At 34.9% G+C, this 15,982-nt stretch overlaps 1 protein-coding gene across 1 annotated transcript; it reads right to left on the reverse strand.

Annotated features, from left to right (window-relative positions):
• Positions 1-702: 702 nt before the first annotated feature.
• Positions 703-2,088, reverse strand: LOC133296287 (uncharacterized). Its single transcript, XM_061495240.1, has one exon. The coding sequence runs from the start codon at positions 2,086-2,088 to the stop codon at positions 703-705; it is 1,386 nt and encodes a 461-aa protein (XP_061351224.1).
• Between the last annotated feature and the right edge of the window lie 13,894 nt (positions 2,089-15,982).

The following is a 15,982-nucleotide window of genomic DNA, read 5'->3' on the forward strand; positions in this document are numbered from 1 at the left end:
ACTAGCTTCCAAGAATAACATAAGATCATCCGCAAATAATAAGTGAGAAATTTTTGGACCACTTTTCCCAGCTCTTATCGGTTTCCACAATCCTCCATTGTCAGCAATGTCTATAATATGGGAAAGTTTCTCCATAGCAAGGACAAAGAGATAAGGAGCCAAGGGATCTCCCTGTCTGATGCCTTTACTAGGCTGGAATTCATCTGACAAACTACCATTCCAAACCAAACTGGTTTTAGGGGAGGTTACAGCCGACATTATGAGCTTAGATAAATAGTCAGGAATCTGGACTTCTTCCAATACTAGTCGAATGAAATTCCAGTTGAGCCGATCATAAGCCTTCTCAAGGTCCACCTTCACTACCATAAAACTCTTCTTCCCTCTCATCTTCCTCATGGAATGGACTAATTCCTGAACAATAATAATGTTATCCTTGATATGCCGTTGAGGAACGAAACTAGTTTGAGCAGGAGAAATAACTTTAGCCATAATTGGTTTTAAACGGCTAACAATTAATTTGCTGATAACTTTGTAAATCACAGGGCAAAAGGAAATTGGCCGAAATTGGCTGATATAAACAGGCATATGGATTCTGGGGATCAAAACAAGAAGAGTAGAGTCTATAGATGCCAGAAGCTCAGGATAATTCCAAATCTGATGAACTAGTGAACAGAATTGACTTTTAACCATTTCCCAATTTTTCTAATAAAAAATTGCAGGAAAACCATCAGTACCTGGAGCTTTGAAGCCTCCCATGTTGAAATTTGCTTGCTTTATTTCCACCTCATTTGGAGTCTTGCTAAGATAAGTTTGATCACCAGAGGGAATAGATGGCCAGAGATTCCATGACGAAATCCATCTTCTCTCACAGACATCTTCAGAAAATAAAACTTTGAAAAAGTTACACGCCATATTTTTAAGCTCAAGAAGATCCGACACCCACACTTCACTATCATTCTTGAGTCTAAAGATTTTGTTTGAGTTTATCCTGACCACAGTACTTAAATGGTAGAATATTGTGTTTCTATCCCCATCCATTATCCATTTTTGCCTAGACTTCTGAAACCAAAAAAGTTCCTCCTCGTGAAGCACTTCTAACAACAAACTTTGGCATTTTTCTTCCAAATTCTTCAAAAAAGAAGTGTCATTTTGTTCTCTGTCATGCTGAATATTGGAAATTCTCTTCATAATGGAACTTTTCCTTCTATCAATATTGCCAAAAATTCGCTTATTCCATTCCTTAATATCCGGTACCAACCTTTGGAGCATATACGGTAAGTCAAATCCATGATCCCACTTAGTCTGCAGGAAATCTTTAAATAAGTGGTGCTCTTGCCAAGCAGCAAAAAAACAGAAAGGCTTCTTACCATTATTTCTGTGGTCCTCAAGCAACTTTGATAAAAGGGGATTGTGATCAGAAAACAATCTTGGAAGAGATGAGACTCTAGCATCATCAAACAGAAACCTCCACTCAATGTTGGCTACTACTCTATCTATTCGTTTATAAATTCTTCCCGTATTACCCCATTTGGGGCCTTGCCAAGTAAAGGGTGAGCCATCACACTCCAAATCAGCAACCTGGCACTCATTAAGAATAGAAGCAAACTTAGCACACTTTGAAGGATCAACTGCTACACCCCCTTTTTTCTCATGAGAGTAAGCAATTTCATTAAAATCTCCACCTAATATCCAAGGACCCATTATAGTATCACTAAGATTACGCAATTCATCCCAAAGCTTTTCTCTTAAATTCTGTGTAGGACTTGCATAAACAGTCGTAAAATCAAAAATCTTACCAATGGGAATTTTGATCTTGCAATGGATGGATTGAGAAGATGGAGATACAACTACCACTTCTATCTTCTTTGAGTGCCACATAATCCATATCCCACCAGAAAACCCTTGTGCTTCTTCAACTATGAGACTATCAAACCCCAATTTTTTCATCAATTTTCTACACACTTCACTACTAGTTCGAGGTTCCAACAGAACAACAACATCAACAGAGTACTTCCTTATCATAGTCTTAAGAGCACCACCAAGTTCTCTCTTAGCGGCCCCTCTAGTATTCCAGATGATAAAATTCATCAATAACTAGGTTGCATATCTGCAGGGTTTAGGGGAACCTGCACCACCTTTTCCTTTTGCAAAAAGCCTTCTTCATCTACACTAAAATCCAGTTCATTTACCTCATCATATTGACTTCTGTCCTCAACCATTGGATTTGGTGGTTTTGGATCCAAAACACCACCTGCAGATTTATGAACAGGTCCCCCTGCACTAGAAATCTGCCTCTGAAAATTATTGTTGGCAGAGATAGGAGGATTGGCCACATTACCCGAAGTTACTGTCTTAGTCAATGGCCTTTTAAGAGATGGACGAGTCTCTGTCATTGCATTCTTCATAGAAGATTTAATTATCCCACTCCCATTACCAATTGACTTTTTTCCAACATTGTTGTTACCAGACTTCACACTTTTGCTCTCTTCTCTACTTTGATCACCAGCAAGTATATATCGTGATTTTGTTTCCACCAAAGCCTCTGGTTGATGAGAACTCTTCCTGTTTTTTGGATTGAATGGAGCTCTGCGAGGGTGATTGGTACACCACCATTGTTCCTGGTTGAACCCCTGCATCTTCTTCAATTTCCTGATCTTTCAACATAATAAATTTGTTTGATGTCCATGTAATGGTCTTATCTTGTTTCTCTTTAGCAATTTCATTTTTGAACCCCTGGTTGCTCTTACTTCTTTTTCCCCTTACCACTTGCATCCAAGGCCCAAATTTAAGAGTTTCCACTTCTGCTCCCGAAGGCATTTCTCGTTGACTATATTGGACACCCTTATCCCATTCACTTTCAAGAGATCCTTGATTTGGCTCCTTAGTAGAAATGACCAGACAATTCTCCATTCTATGTCCATATTTGCCACAACCGTAGCAGATGAGATTTAAGCCCTCATATTCCACCCTCTTTATTTTTCCTTCCACTTTGTACTCCCCTTGAAGAGGTTTCGTGAGATCTAACTCAACACACAATCTCGCAAACCTTCCCCTCGCAAGAGATGTGGTAGCTGCATCAATCTTCACAAATTTCCCTAGCCAGTTACCAATACTTTTAACCAAATCCGTATTCACGTACTCAATAGGAAACTCAGGAAGGGGAATCCAAGCCATGACCCTGTTGATCGAAGCATGAAAAGGTTGGAAGTCTGGCTCCCAAGATCTAATTGCTAGATGGTGGTCAAAGATTACCCATGGCCCTGCCGAGAATGCAAACTCCATATCTTTTTTTTTCTCAAAACGAACAAGGAAATATTCATTCTCCAAGTCAGTCACAAAAATCCGACCCTCCCTTCCCCACATATTTTCCATTTTTCTCTCATGAAAATTAGAGATACCTTCTTACCCAATAGCTTCACGAATATAGCTTGATGCCAATTCTTCCAAACTCTTTTTTTAAATTCAGCCGACAATCTGAAATTCATCCTGCCATCAGCAACTTCCTCACACATAACCTCTGTATTGTCCTTCAGCTTTTCAGAATTAGGCTCTTCTGACCGTTCCTCCATTTTCTCTTCATTCTCCTTTACGAAATCATCTTCCCATTCTCCATTGTGGCGCATAAGGATTTCCTTGAAAGATGCATCTCCAGACATCCAGTCTTCCTCTCTTGGGACCTTGGTCTGATCCTCGCAGAAACCTCCATCTCCCCCCTTTAAAGGTCAAAATACTGATCATTTTAGAAAATGAATATTAAAACAAAAGATTTTATTGAATGCAGGACGTATAGTGATATAGTTGCTGCAATTACCAATACGGAACGTATAATGGTGTAGTTGCTGCATTTTGGTTCGTTTTAGATCCAATAAATATAACAATAAATGCCCCCTTTTATTTTTCAAATTAAACATGTTTACATCATTAATTTACGTAATAAGTGCTAATATTTAACAAATATTAAAAAAGAATTTAAACCTTGATCGTCGCAAGTATAATTACGTTACTAACATTTTTTTAAAGTCAATAGAGTTGTTACTTATTGCTTTGCTGGTCTTGCAGGATAGTTGGGAAGTTAATGGTTGAGAAATTAACGTTCATTCGTTCCTTCTATGTGCGCATTGTTTTGTCACTTAATTTCTATATTAGTCTAACTCGGGTTCAAATATTGCCTGTGTGTACTTTGAAAAGTGGTATAAAAATGGGAAATAAGAGGAAAAGTGTGCTACAATTAATATTTTCTCTTAATTAAAACAGCTCGCTATATTACAACTGAACAAACCAAAAAAGATGAAAAGAAAAACACAGAATAAAAGAATGATTTGAGATTTGTAGCAGATCATCCAATGATGTGGAGCGAAAGTGAGGAGCTTATGAGAATAAGGTCTTTAACGTGACATAAGTTCATGTGAATTGATTTCAACCGTTCATATACAAATTAATGTTTATGGAAAGCAAATTAAGATGGAGATTTACAAAATCATTTCATATGAATTTGTGTCGGGATCTATTCTTTCAACTTTTGGCATATTCCAATATAGATTGGAAAGTTATGGTATCTTAAAGATCTGCAGAGAGTAAAATATGTTTGCTCTCTGCAAGTAGTTCCTTTCATATGTTGTACATAACATGTGCTTGAAGCAACAAAACCGCAACCCATTGAGCCTCTTGTCCCACCATCTCAATTTGAGGGGTTGTATTTCTCTCAAGCTTCAAAAGAGATGTGCATCGGCTACCCAAGCTCTTCATCAATATTGCCTTTCCCATTTATTGGCAGATCTTTCAAGCTTTGCTTTATATGCTCTACATCAATTGTTACTGCTTTATAGGTTTCTCTAATCTCTATAGGTTTCTCCAATCTCTGGTCGCTTGTATAGCTCTTCCAAATTTCCTGATCTATATATCATCATGAAATAACTTAATGAACAGAAAAAGAAAAATGGGAGTCTTTGGAAGAATAATTTGCACTTTGGTTAAGATGCATACTCTACATGATGCATGCATATTTTGAAGTATCAAAACTTTCTTTTGTTTGTGGCAGCTAATGGTATTAATAAAAAGGAAAAAAAAATACTCACCCTTTGAGATAAAAGCTGAGATTGTTTGGTCACAGAATTCAAACTCATGTTTGACATGTCCTAGTCCTTGAACAGTTTTTAATCGTTTCATGCATTTCTTTTTCACGTGTTATCCGAGCAATCAAGCGAAAAGTAGACAATCTAAGGAGAATCCATAGTACATGCCATAAAGTGCAAAATAATCTCAGAAATGTGATTATACAATATATAAGAAAGTGAGCAAGAAAGCGTGAAAAGGAGAATCCTTGAAATGGTTGTGGAGACGCGAATGAGAAGCTTCGAGATTCTTGAGGATTTCAGAGTGAGAACGATCGATCCAGCGCTTAAGATCGTCAACACCTAAAAAGGCAGGGATCTTGAGGTCTGAGATGTTGTTCGGAGCCCTGTGATTGAGAGGTGGAGAAGAGCTGCTGACCATAGCGTTAGTTAGAACAATATTAGAAGACAAAGAATATAAAAAGACAGAGAATGGAAAAAGAAGACGAAGAAGATAAAAAGACAGAGAATGGAAAAAATATGTGCACGATTAGCAAAGGAAAATGTCCAGTAAAACATCCTATTTATATACAAAATAATTTCGTAAATTAAACTTAATTTTGCGTATTAAAAATTCAAAATTATTTTTTAAAGCTTCTAACAATTAATAGCTTATCACTACAAACAAAAGTAATAATATACAGATACAATGAATGAACCATAGAGCACAAACAAATACATGACGTACAGTATAAATGAGGATTTAAGAAAAATAAAGGTATGGAGGGGAAGTTACCTTATCCTCAGCAGCAAGTAAAAGGAAGATTTTTTAGAAGAATATCAAGAGGCTCAGTGTCGGGTGCCATCAAGAGGAGAAATGCCTCTGTTTAGTGTCTTTTTTGAGCTGCAAATACAAATAGATGTTTTATGGTCGCTGAAACAAAAAGAAAAAGAAAACGCAATGACACTTAAAATGGTACAACCAATGAAATAAAAAACAGAGGCAAAGTAGTGATAATACCTTCATCAACACCCTTTTTGAGTTGAGTTGCTTGTAGTTGGCAGCTTGTTGAACAACGACCTCAGAAATGCCTCTGCTCAGTGTCTTGGTCGCTGAAAAAAAAAAAAAAAAAGAAAAGAAAAAACGCAATAACACACTTAAAATGGTAGAACCAATGAAATGAAATAAAAGCAGAGGTGAAAGAAAGTAGTGATAATAATACTTTATCAACATCCTCTTTGAGTTGAGCTGCTTGTAGTTGGCAGCAATTTAAGTGATAAAAACGCAATATTGTCATTGTGAGTTGAGCATCGGCCAAAGGTAACCATTTTTGTTGGGGGAGTCGTTGATTTGATTGAATGAAAGAAAACTTGAAGAAAACATTCAAGTCAGATTCAATGAATCGTTCAGAAGGAAGATAGGATAACGAAAAGGTTACCATTTTTATGATTTGATTGAAGGGTGAGAATAGAAGAGAAGGGGCTAGGGTTTTTCGCGGAGAAGAAAAGGTGAAAGAATGAGAGTTATTAAATGAATCCCGCCCAATTACATACATCTTATTCATAGGCAAAGTCGTCATTTATTTATTTTATATAATTTGAGTGCTTGTAGAATACACTTCACCATTACTGATGCAGCAAAAAGTGGAAAAGTTATACAGTTGTCTGCCACCAACGAATTTTGATATTATCCCACCCTTTTTACAATTTTTTTTTTTGCAAAAAGTAAAAGATTTCCAAAAGAGTTAACTTTTCAAACTCTTCTCAAGTGTGAACACAAAGTTGAGGATGAAGGACAGAGCAACACGTTAGCAAAGTTTCCAATGGTGGGTTTAAGATTATATATATTAAGAAGCCCAAGTGGGCTAAGAGTATGAGAAGAACCCAAAAAACCTAGAGCCCAATGAGCTTAGGGCTAGGGTTTCTTGGAACCTTTATAAATACTATCACTTAAGTCATCAGCCTCATAGGTCAAATCGAACATAGAGGTAAGCGTAGATCTGAAAAACGTGCACACACTTCTCCTTTTCCTTTGAGAGATAATTTGGAAGGTTTACCAGAACATAAGAGATCTGTTCGTGCTTTGACACAGTAGTTCGTGAGTTTGTGCTGTGACGCAAAGAATCAAAGAGTGTGGAGCATCATCTCATATCCGCGCTAACAAGAGGTAATAATAAACTACGATGATCCTATACATCTAAACCACAATGGTCTTAAACCACAATGGGAAACAAAAGAAAGACAAAGAGAAGAGGATAGAGAGAGAAATATAGGAAATTGGAATAAACTGGACTGTTTTATTGATTTGGAAATACCCTTTAAATATAATTTCCATACTATATATCTCTATAAATATAAAAAGTAAATAACGATAAGCCTAACAATTCTAATTTAAAATAAATAGATAAAACAAATAGATAGACTCCTATACTAATAATTATAAGGGAAAAGTGTGTATAATTTTAAAGGATGTAAAATTGTGTCATTTTAAGAGAGAGAAAGAGATAGATAAAGGAGGAGAGAGAGTTGAAAAAAAAAATAAAGTTGTGGGTCCCACCTCTTTGTGAGAGTGAAAGGATGTAAGTTGTGTAATTTAAAAGTATAGACATTTTTCCCTAATTATAATTCAAGTAATGGATAAGGTTTCTAGTTTTATTTCATTAGATAATCCTTATAGCTTGAGAAGCATCCTTGTACGGTTGGGTTTGCGGGCCCAATCTTTACTATGGGTTGGGTTATAGGACTTGGGTCGATCGAATGTGTAACATTATATAGATTGGGGTTTCAATTCGTCACGTTGCATCAAAGAAATTTGGTCTTACAAAAAAATATAATTATGTATTATAGATAATATAATCATAATATTAAAAATTATTTTTTTTCTCTTCAAAAGGTTGTCGGCTAACGTGACAGAGAAAAAATAATAATTTTAATATTATAACTATATATTACCTGTAATAATAATTATAATTTATAACATAATCAGATTTTTATTCCTACAATATAACTCTTATATTTCTCATACAACTGCGACAAAAATGACGATAAAAAAAATGTTTATCTGGACACAGTAACATTCCTAGTTGCCATTGGGTTTGTCCTCCTTTATCATTTATTATTATATTATTTACATGTTGATCGTGATTATACCCGACAATTTAAGATCCAAAGGTATCACCCACGTGCTCTGAATGGCCAGACCGCATTCAAAGAGAAACTGTTAAACGTTCATTAATTACTAATTAATTTAATAATTTTTTTTTGGTAAGGAATTTAATAAAATAATGTGTTTTTTTTAAATTGTTTTGAATATAAGTTTTAGAAATTAATTTTGGGTTTCCAAAAAAAAAAAAACTGATTCTAGGAGTAAAAAAATAGTAAAACTTGTTTGAGTATAGTAAGATTTGAAGTTATAAAGAAATTGCATTATTTACAAAAATGTCATTAACGAAATTTCATAATTATGATATTGTCACCGTAAAATAATTTAAAATTTCTACTAAAATAAGTAAGTAATTTAAAATTAAAAAGAAATTAAATTTATTTACAAAAAATTCATTAACGATTTCTCATATTTATAAAATTGTCACCGCAAAAAAAAAACTTTTGAAAACATCCTTGGGTTATTCTGATTTTTTAATTTTATAAAACAAACAAAAATCATGATTTTTAGAATCATAACAACTCTCTCCAAACAAGTTTTCTTGTTTTAAATATGGGAAAAATGTTTCTGCAGTTAATGCAGATAATTTATCTGCATTTATTCCTAAAACGACGTCGTTTTGGTATTGAAATCTTAAAAAATTATAAATATAAAGACTATTATAACCCTGAAATAAATTAAAATTACAAAAACACCATGATTTCCGCCTCAAAACGACGTCGTATTGGGCTTACTGCAGATAACTTATCTGCAGTAACTGCAGAAAAAGTGAACCCTTTAAATATTAAAAAACTATTTTTGTCTATTTAATCAATCAGGCTCCTCTTCTGTTTGTCTGCAAATCAGATACAAAGATAGTAAATTTTGATGAGGTTTCAAAGCCTAAATTTTTAAGCTATTTTCCTTCATGGTGCATAATAGGAAATCTAATGGAGTCATTTGGAGTCTGTTTGATTGTATTCTGATTTTTTTTTGTTTTTAAAATTATTTCTAGAATAGTTAATGAAACAATTGTTTTCTATGTTTTTGTTTAGAAAATTAAAAGTTAAAATATAAAACAAAAACTCAGACATATTTTAATTCTAAAAACAAAAGAAAAACAGTTACAATTTTTTTTTATTTTTTTTTATCTTTTTTACAAAACAAGTCTTATCAAATAAGTTGTTTTATTCTTTGTTTTGAAGATAAAAAACCGTTTTTGAGAATAAATCTCAAACAGGCCCACGTTATTCACGCTGATCTGGTCTAGATTTTGTACCCGCCCCATTCGTTCCTATTTGTTGTATTCGTAAAAGGCATCCATGTTTTTATTTTTTTTGAATTATAAGGAAAGAACTAAATATGGTTACAAAATCTTGGGCTTGCTATACCCATACAGTCCTACTTAACGAGATTATTTTCTGTGAACTTGAATATCATTTTTTATGTGGTCCCTTAGTGTAAATAGAAAGGTAAAATTGGAAAAGAAAGAAAATAACAGAGATAAAAAAGAAAGAAAAAATTAATATTGTGAGAGAGAATACCAAAAAATTTAGTGATCCTGAACCATATAAAATATTTCCCTACTCAACAGAGTCTGATACTCTGGAGGTTCCTCTAACATATGGAGGTAAAGGCGTCCATATTTAAACTCTATCTTTTATATGTTGAGTGTCTTTTCTAAGCCTTTAAGATAAACCAAACTCGCAGGAAAGTGCTCTTTTGAAACTCCTGTTATTGAAGATAGTGGGTGATATTAAATCACTAAGAGGCTTGAACCCATGAATAAACCAGAAGGGAGTAGATGATCAGAATTATCAGTGTGCAATTAAAAATATTAAAAACATACTTACTTGATATGTGTGAAACAGACAGAGTCAGAAGAATGAAAAATGCAGTATCAGAGGAATAAAATCCGAGCCCACAGAACATGTCTCCTTAAGACAATTTGCCCCCTCACTGATGCCAAAGGTTGATGGACACTTGTCTCCCAGGATAGAACGGATTTCGTCTGAAGAATGATGGCACTACCAATCAACAGCCCAAACGAACACAACTGAATGCCAGAGGAAACTACACCGGAGTATGAAAAGGAACATGCAAAACCGGAAGGAGAAAAATTCCGGCAGAGTTTCAGTGCAGAAAAATTGGATCCATTTTCTGAAGGTGTAAGTGTCTATTTATAGACAACGTAAAGTCACGTTTCAAAAGGTACCTATTCGACGACGAAACAACACATCCGTTGGACACGAAAAGACACATTCGTTCAACACGAAAAGACACCCATTCAAGGATGAAACAACACGTCCATTCAGATGAAACAACACATCCTTTCGGATGAAAAGATACGTCTGTTTGTCAACGAAAAGACACACCCTTTCACTACCAAACTTCTTATTCATAACCAATATATTGTCTACACAATTTTTATATATATATATATATATATATATATATATATATATAAATTCCAACAATCCCCCACATGGATAAGAAGTCAAATCATCGTGACAAAAAATGCATAAGAGTATAAATGCAGAGTGTAATTTCCTCAACGAGAAACAACTGTATCGAGATAGGTGGAGTTACCTTTGAACCTTCTCTAGTGAAAACCTATCGGATATACTCGGTCAATCGGTGGTCTAGGTCGACTTGAACCGTCAACCTTTAGTGTATACCTAGACAATAGGAGTCACACAATTGCTTATCTAGCATAGTTGGTTCTTTGTTGTGCCCATTTTGGCCGTGGGACACCTGCCTGGTTCTGCGAGTGTTTTAGAGAATCGGCCTTTGAAAAATTCTCATAGAAGCGGCCCTCACTTCACACTCACATAGGTGATTTCTTTTGATGTAACTCACTATACATCATCTGAACACAACAAATTAAGAAATCATTAAAAGCCTAAATGCTTACCCTCATAATACACTGTCTTGTCTTAGGAATGAGTATGAGTTTAAAAACTCCACAGTGTTTGAACAGTCGACCATCACTTAGTTGTCTCTTTGAACCTAGTTCATGGGATCTCCACTCTTCTAGGTAGAGTTACCGCAATGCTCAACAATTGATAGGCCTTAAACACATTCCTTTTGACAAATTTTCGACCAACTCTCTAGGAATCCCTTTGGTTAACGGATCCGATATGTTCTCCTTAGATTTAACATAGTCAATTGAAATAATTCCATTCGAGAGTAGTTGTCTTACGGTATCATGTCTACGACGTATGTGTCTAGACTTACCGTTATACATGACGTTCTTGGCCCTTCCAATAGCTGCTTGGCTATCACAATGTATGCATACGGCTGGGACCGGTCTTGGCCAATTAGGAACATCCTCAATAAAATTACGAAGCCATTCGGCTTCTTCACCGGCCTTATCTAAAGCAATAAATTCTGCTTCCATGGTTGACCTTGCAATGCAGGTTTGCTTGGACGATTTCCAAGACACAGCACCTCCACCAAGGGTGAACACATATCCACTTGTGGATCTAGTGTCATTAGAGCCGGTGATCCAATTTGCATCACAATACCCTTCTATAACCGCGGGGTATTTCTCGTAATGCAAAGCATAATTCTGAGTATACTTCAAGTATCCCAAAACTCTTACCATAGCTTTCCAATGATTCTCATTTGGATTACTGGTAAAGCGACTTAACAGACTTACTGCATAAGCAATATCAGGTCTAGTGCAGTTTATAACATACATAAGGCTTCCCAACACTTGAGCATATAGCTTTTGTGTTGTAGCTTTACCAGTGTTCTTTAATAAACTCAGATTAGAATCTACAGGGTTCCTCACAGGAGTTATTTTCAAACTCTTGAATTTCTGAAGAACCTTAGCTACATAGTGAGCCTGTGATAAGGCCAACCCTGTAGATGTTCTATGGATTTTAATACCTAGGATAACGTCTGCTATCCCCATATCTTTCATATCAAACTTACTTTTAAGTAATTGTTTAGTAGCATTAATCATTTGATTATTACTACCCATGATTAACATGTCGTCTACATAAAGACAGACAATGGCAAAACCTTTTTCAGTATTTCGAACATAGACACATTTGTCACATTCATTAATTCGAAATCCATTTGACAACATATCTTTGTCAAATTTCTCATGCCATTGTTTTGGAGCTTGCTTTAACCCGTAAAGGGATTTTATTAAGCAACAAACTTTCCGTTCTAGTCCTGGAACAACAAAACCTTCAGGTTGTTCTAAATATATCTCTTCTTCCAGGTCGCCGTTTAAGAAGGCGGTCTTAACATCCATTTGATGTATTTGTAATCCATTCAATGTAGCTACCGCGATCAACATCCTAATGGATGTGATCCTTGTAACCGGTGAATAAGTATCGAAATAATCGAGACCTTCACGTTGCCTGTAACCTTTTACCACAAGCCTTGCTTTATATTTATCAATAGTGTCATTCTCTTTCATTTTTCTTTTGAAAACCCACTTACTCCCTAAAGGCTTATTGCCAGTAGGAAGATTTACCAATTCCCAAGTGTGGTTGGACAAGATAGATTCTATCTCACTATTGATAGCTTCTTCCCAGAATGGTCCTTCCGGAGACGTTATAGCTTCCTTATATGTTCGAGGCTCATTTTTCTAATAAATATGTCATAAAATCAGGTCCAAAAGATGTGGCGGTCCTTTGCCTCTTGCTACGTCTAGGTTCATCTTCTATATCCTCTACAGGATCAGTATCAATTGTAGCATCCTGAGGTATCACAACCTGATCATCATTATTACCACTTGATTCAGGTATCCTCTTATACGGAAATACGTCTTCAAAGAAAGTAACTTCCTTTGACTCAATAACCGTATTAGCATGTATATCTGAGACATCAGATTTATACACTAGAAACCGATAAGCACTACTATTAAGTGCATAACCGATGAATACACAATCAACGGTTTTAGGTCCGATTTTCAACCTTTGGGGTTTAGGAACCGCAACCTTAGCCAAGCACCCCCATACTCTAAAGTATTTCAGGGATGACTTCTTTCCTTTCCATATGTCATATGGTATGTTATTTGTCAAACACCCCCACACTTCAAGATAATTCAAGGTAGGCTCCCTACCTTTCCATATTTCATAGGGGCTGTTCTTAATTTTCTTGTGGGGTACTTTAGGGATTATTTATAATTTGTCATTAAATGACTTTCCCCCACAAACCAGACATCAACAATATCATTTCATTTAATGTCTGGGTCTTTTTCTTAGCAATCCTATTGGATTCTGAAGCATAAGGAGCCATCTTTTGGTATGTAATACCAAACCTTAAAACAAAATTTCTCGAAGGGGTAGCATACTCTCTCCACTAGATTGCTCCTTATGCCTTTAATTTTCTTACTGAACATTACCATAAAATAGTATACAATTATCATGTCATTGACAACATTTAAAGTCATCACATTGACTTTGATCATGCCATCACTACGATAGCTCTTTTGAGTTCACATAGTATCAAATATTTCACTAGATATAAGATTTTTTATATCCATCAAAGCACATAGTGCATTTTTTAAGCAATAATTATTACTTGCCTAAATCATAAAGTCAAACTTTCACATTTATAAGTCACGAGTTAATGGATATCGAACACCATCATATACCATCAAATCCATTAAGTGTACCATATACCATTGAATGGCAATAAATGCATGACATTTCACACATAATAATTAATATAACAAAACATTCATGTCATAAAATTTCTCATTTTCATACTATATACCATTAAATGGCATCAAATTTCACTGCATTTCTCATTGAACATAACCCGTGGCTAAAACACATATATAGGTCATTTATATCAATGCCCCCTTTAGAAAAAATTCCTTTAAGCCGTAATGCATCAATCAGTCATATATATACATATCAAAGTTCGACAGCCAAGCCCGCCCAACCTTGCATGTTCTCAAAATTTATAGACTGATAACAGAACCAGTCATTATGCGTATGCGCAAGGGAAGTTATTAGCAAGAGTTTTCCACTTCTAATGTAGAACAACAAACTAAAAAATTATATGATTCAATCTCAAACCAATTGAAAAGAATCCTTCCACACACATGAAATTTTTTTATATATAAAGTTATACACGCAACATGGTAAATCCTGGACATATCTATGTCTTTCATAGAAACCATTTTTTTTTTTTATAAGATAACTGTCACTTTAATATGTAGCCGTTAAACATGATGCTTATTTCAGCCATGAACATCCATCCCCGATATCAGATATAAAAGACAATGAATGAGACCAACAATGGATTCATCAAGTACAAATTAGCATTCGTACGTGTTTTGTAATCAAAAAAACAAAACTGATATCAACATGTTATGATACAAACATCAATGCATATATATATATATGCATGCATAAATTGATGCCACCATGGCCCACCACACATATTGATGCAAAAATTCCACACAGTATTGCATCCATGGCTGCCAAAATCATATCATTATAACAATAAAATAATGCCTCCAATAAAAGACACCAACAATGGATTAACCGTGAATAAGTGAAACAGGAAAAACACATATACACGGTTTCCGAAACCTGCCAAACGGTTTCTTTCCATCCGAATTGAGGCATTGCTTTATATCTTCTGATTCATAATATTGGAACATTTTTTTTTTTTGATTTTCGTAACATCAAAATCAGCGCATTACTTTGAGAAAAGTTTCAAACTAATATACAGAACCAACACTGTAGAACAAATTTCAAATTCTATTTGAAGGCAATTGGCACGACAATCGAGATGATATTGTGAAAAGAAATTAACACTGTTGTTCACGGTTTCAACTTTCAAAGGCCATGCAAATCATTTGGCACATTTACCGAGAAAAGCCAATAAAAACTTTTCAAGTTACGAATCAATATGGTATATATGCAGGAAAATCGCTATTCAAGTATCAGATTAATCCTATATTATCAACGAAAAATCTATACTTTCGTAATTAGATGCAGATTAAACGCATCACTTCCAATATTCAAACACAGATGAATATTCAAGGAAAAATCGATACTCATAAAAACTAAAATATATATTAATATTTATAAAATATCAAAATAAATATTTCACCATTTGAATGTTCACAAATCAAACACTCAACACAGATTATAAATTACATTTCTGTTACACAAACAGAAACTCCGATCAATCACACAGATTAATCTTTTAATTATATAGTAAATAAAAACAGTATATAAAACAGAAAACAGAATATACTGATCACGGGTTCAAAACACCAAATTGTCTTAAGATTGTTATTGAAGATAGTGGGTGATATTAAATCACTAAGAGGCTTGAACCCATGAATAAACCAGAAGGGAGTAGATGATCAGAATTATCACTGTGCAATTAAAAATATTAAAAACAGACTTACTTGATATGTGTGAAACAGACAGAGTCAGAAGAATGAAAAATGCAGTATCAGAGGAATAAAATCCGAGCCCACAGAACATGTCTCCTTAAGACAATTTGCCCCCTCACTGATGCCAAAGGTTGATGGACACTTGTCTCCCAGGATAGAACGGATTTCGTCTGAAGAATGATGGCACTACCAATCAACAGCCCAAACGAACACAACTGAATGCCAGAGGAAACTACACCGGAGTATGAAAAGGAACATGCAAAACCGGAAGGAGAAAAATTCCGGCAGAGTTTCAGTGCAGAAAAATTGGATCCATTTTCTGAAGGTGTAAGTGTCTATTTATAGACAACGTAAAGTCACGTTTCAAAAGGTACCTATTCGACGACGAAACAACACATCCGTTGG

This window comes from Gastrolobium bilobum, unplaced genomic scaffold (genome assembly GCF_033153095.1).
Source record: "Gastrolobium bilobum isolate Gb01-03AN ecotype WA unplaced genomic scaffold, APGP_CSIRO_Gbil_v1 utg12420, whole genome shotgun sequence".
NCBI classification, from domain to species: Eukaryota; Viridiplantae; Streptophyta; class Magnoliopsida; order Fabales; family Fabaceae; genus Gastrolobium; species Gastrolobium bilobum.